This window comes from Mycetomoellerius zeteki, unplaced genomic scaffold (genome assembly GCF_001594055.1).
Source record: "Mycetomoellerius zeteki isolate Tzet28-1 unplaced genomic scaffold, Tzet1.0 scaffold288, whole genome shotgun sequence".
NCBI classification, from domain to species: Eukaryota; Metazoa; Arthropoda; class Insecta; order Hymenoptera; family Formicidae; genus Mycetomoellerius; species Mycetomoellerius zeteki.
This window is the reverse complement of record NW_017257269.1, coordinates 103,434-105,932: the sequence shown is the minus strand read 5'-3', so window position 1 is coordinate 105,932 and position 2,499 is coordinate 103,434. Positions and strand designations below refer to the sequence as shown.

The following is a 2,499-nucleotide window of genomic DNA, read 5'->3' as shown; positions in this document are numbered from 1 at the left end:
TTTAATAAATATTTGTTTAAATAGGTCTAAGTAAATATTTATTAAATATAAATATATATTTATTTGATACGAAAACGATTGGTTTGATTTAACTATCATTTTTTTATTAAGTAAATATTTATTTACTGCAAGTAAATGTTCACTTAGTACTATTAAAAAAAATATGTATTAAGATCTTAATAAATTTTTTCATTGTACAAAAAATAAAAAAACTCATACTCTTTATTTCTTCGCGCGCGTGCGTATATTTCTTCATCTAGGTTTTTATCTTCCTATATCTATGTTTCTTTTTCCTGCATTTGACTTTTATCTTCACAATGGAACGTATGGTATTTTTACAGTAAATATATTACATCATATAATCATCGATAAAGGCGAGAAAAGAACAAAATACTGCATCCACAAAAGAAATAAAAGAATGTAAAGTATGCATGACAATCACTTACCTTGCACCCACAGCTGCTCGACCTTGCTGTTGACTTGCGCGGACTTGAGAGCGACGCAGAGGATCGCCAATGCGAGGACGGCCACGAAGAGCACCTTTCCGGCATGCCTCTGCAGAAAGTAGCCCAACTGGCTCAGCTGATCTTGCAGTCGCGCCCTGAACCACACCGCTGATCTCTGACCATCAGCCTTTCCCTGGAAAGAAAGAAGATCGAAGATTCATGACATCATTGCATAATTACCCGCATGTATGGTTAAAAAAAAATGTATGATTCCGCGATGCACAATTAACTCTGTTCCACATTCACTCGAGAGATTTCTCTACGTACGATTTTTCAATGATTCTTCTTGCTCTTTGCGAAACAAACCGATAGAATTATATATACACTGTGTAAACGAAAATGCACATTTCTTAACCCTCCAGCGCTGACAGTGGCTCTGTTGGATCCAGTCAATTATCTTTGTTAAAAATGTCAAATAATTCAATTATCTTATTTATGTTACATCTGCAAATTTCATTATTAAAATGAATAATGATTTTTATTAAAATATTCTAATATTCATTCTTTTTAAGTTATGAATTATATTATTTTGATTCCTTAAAATCACTTATTACCCACTTATAATTAAAACATAAATTAAATGGGTCTTACAGACCTAGCGACTGTTACAGATTCAGCTCCGGAGGATAAAATATTGTAGAGAAATTTGATCGCCGAGTGCACGCGTACTAACAACATACTTTCGACACTTTCGTGTGTCGCGTTTTCGGGCAGACTGATATAATAATATCGTCGATCCATCACAGAGCTTTTTTTTCGAACCGGCTCAATCTCTGAAATAGTCGCCAATTTTGGGGCGACCTGTATTCCAGAATAATTCCGCGGGCATTACGCGGGATAAGAACGAGTGCAGCCGGTTTCCGGGAAAAATCGGTGAATGCACTCATCGCCGAGAGTGAGAACGAAGGGAGGGAAGAGACAGGGGAGGCAAATGCGTCGGGGCCTTTAAATTCGACGCGTGGGTTTGTAGAACGACAAGCGGTGGAAATGAGAAAAAGCGAGAGTGAGACAGAGAAGGAGAGGAAGGGGGGAGAGGGGAAGAGGGTGAGGATGGCGGTTCGGGCTTTTAGAGCGAGGTTAAGGCTGCTTAAACGAAACTGTGAGAAAAAAGAAAGAGAGAGAGAGAAAATACAGAGAAGAAAAGAGAAGGTACAAGGAGAGGGGTAATCGTACAAGAGGAGAGTCAGAGCCTTACGGGAAGGAGAGGAGAGAAGGAAAGCCGCGCTTGCAACATTGCAAGCGGCAACGTTGCACACTACCTGGTAGCCGCTCTGACAATATGTACCGTGGACCACCCGCAACAATGCCTATCTTTCGAGTCGAGACGAAAGGAAAAGGATACCTAATTCAGAAAGAGACGAGGAAAGAGAGAAAGAGAAAGAAAGAGAGAGAGGTCGAAGTCTAGCCTATCACCCTCTCGCTCGATGCCTAAATAAACAAACACGGGGCTCGACTTGTGACAAACAAGTATTTACCTATAAGGAGTTGATCCAAGGGTTAGGATTTTACTACACGCGCCAGCGCCAACGATTCTATTATCGCACAAGCCATTATGTAATCGTACTTTTTCAGTTTTCGCGAAATTACCGAAATCATTAATTAAAAAAAGATCTAGAAAAAGATTATGCAAGATCTCCCAGCAAACTTAACTGCTTGATCAGCTTGATGTCCATTTCTACCAATGTAGATTAACTTTAATCTCGATTTACTTTTTATCCTCTTCTAATTCTTAAAACTAGAAAAAGACAGAAAGTAAGTTAAATCAAGTTAAAGTTAATCTACATTGATAGAAAACAGGCCTGAAACGCCGAGAGAATGCGTAATGTAAGATAAAACTCACGATAGTTATAAAATTATTTATGAGTGACCGTGTATATCGGAAAAGAGCAAAAGGATCTATAATGCCGCCCTTTTGCACCGCGGGTACAGTTATGTTTTAAGAGAGTAACACATTCGCGCGCAGCTGACGGACGAAAATATGGATTGCGCGCGG

The 2,499-nt window shown here is 38.9% G+C and overlaps 1 protein-coding gene across 1 annotated transcript in view; it reads right to left on the bottom strand.

Moving 5' to 3' along the window:
* Nucleotides 1-349: 349 nt before the first annotated feature.
* The window catches only part of LOC108724285 (protein patched-like), a 16,897-nt gene continuing 14,747 nt past the window's right edge, over nucleotides 350-2,499 (bottom strand). Inside the window, exons 2-3 of the mRNA XM_018450593.1 lie at nucleotides 447-639; nucleotides 350-393 (exon numbers count right to left, since the gene is read on the bottom strand). Coding sequence (XP_018306095.1) covers nucleotides 350-393; nucleotides 447-639 — 237 coding nt within the window. The remainder of the gene's footprint in view (nucleotides 394-446; nucleotides 640-2,499) is intronic.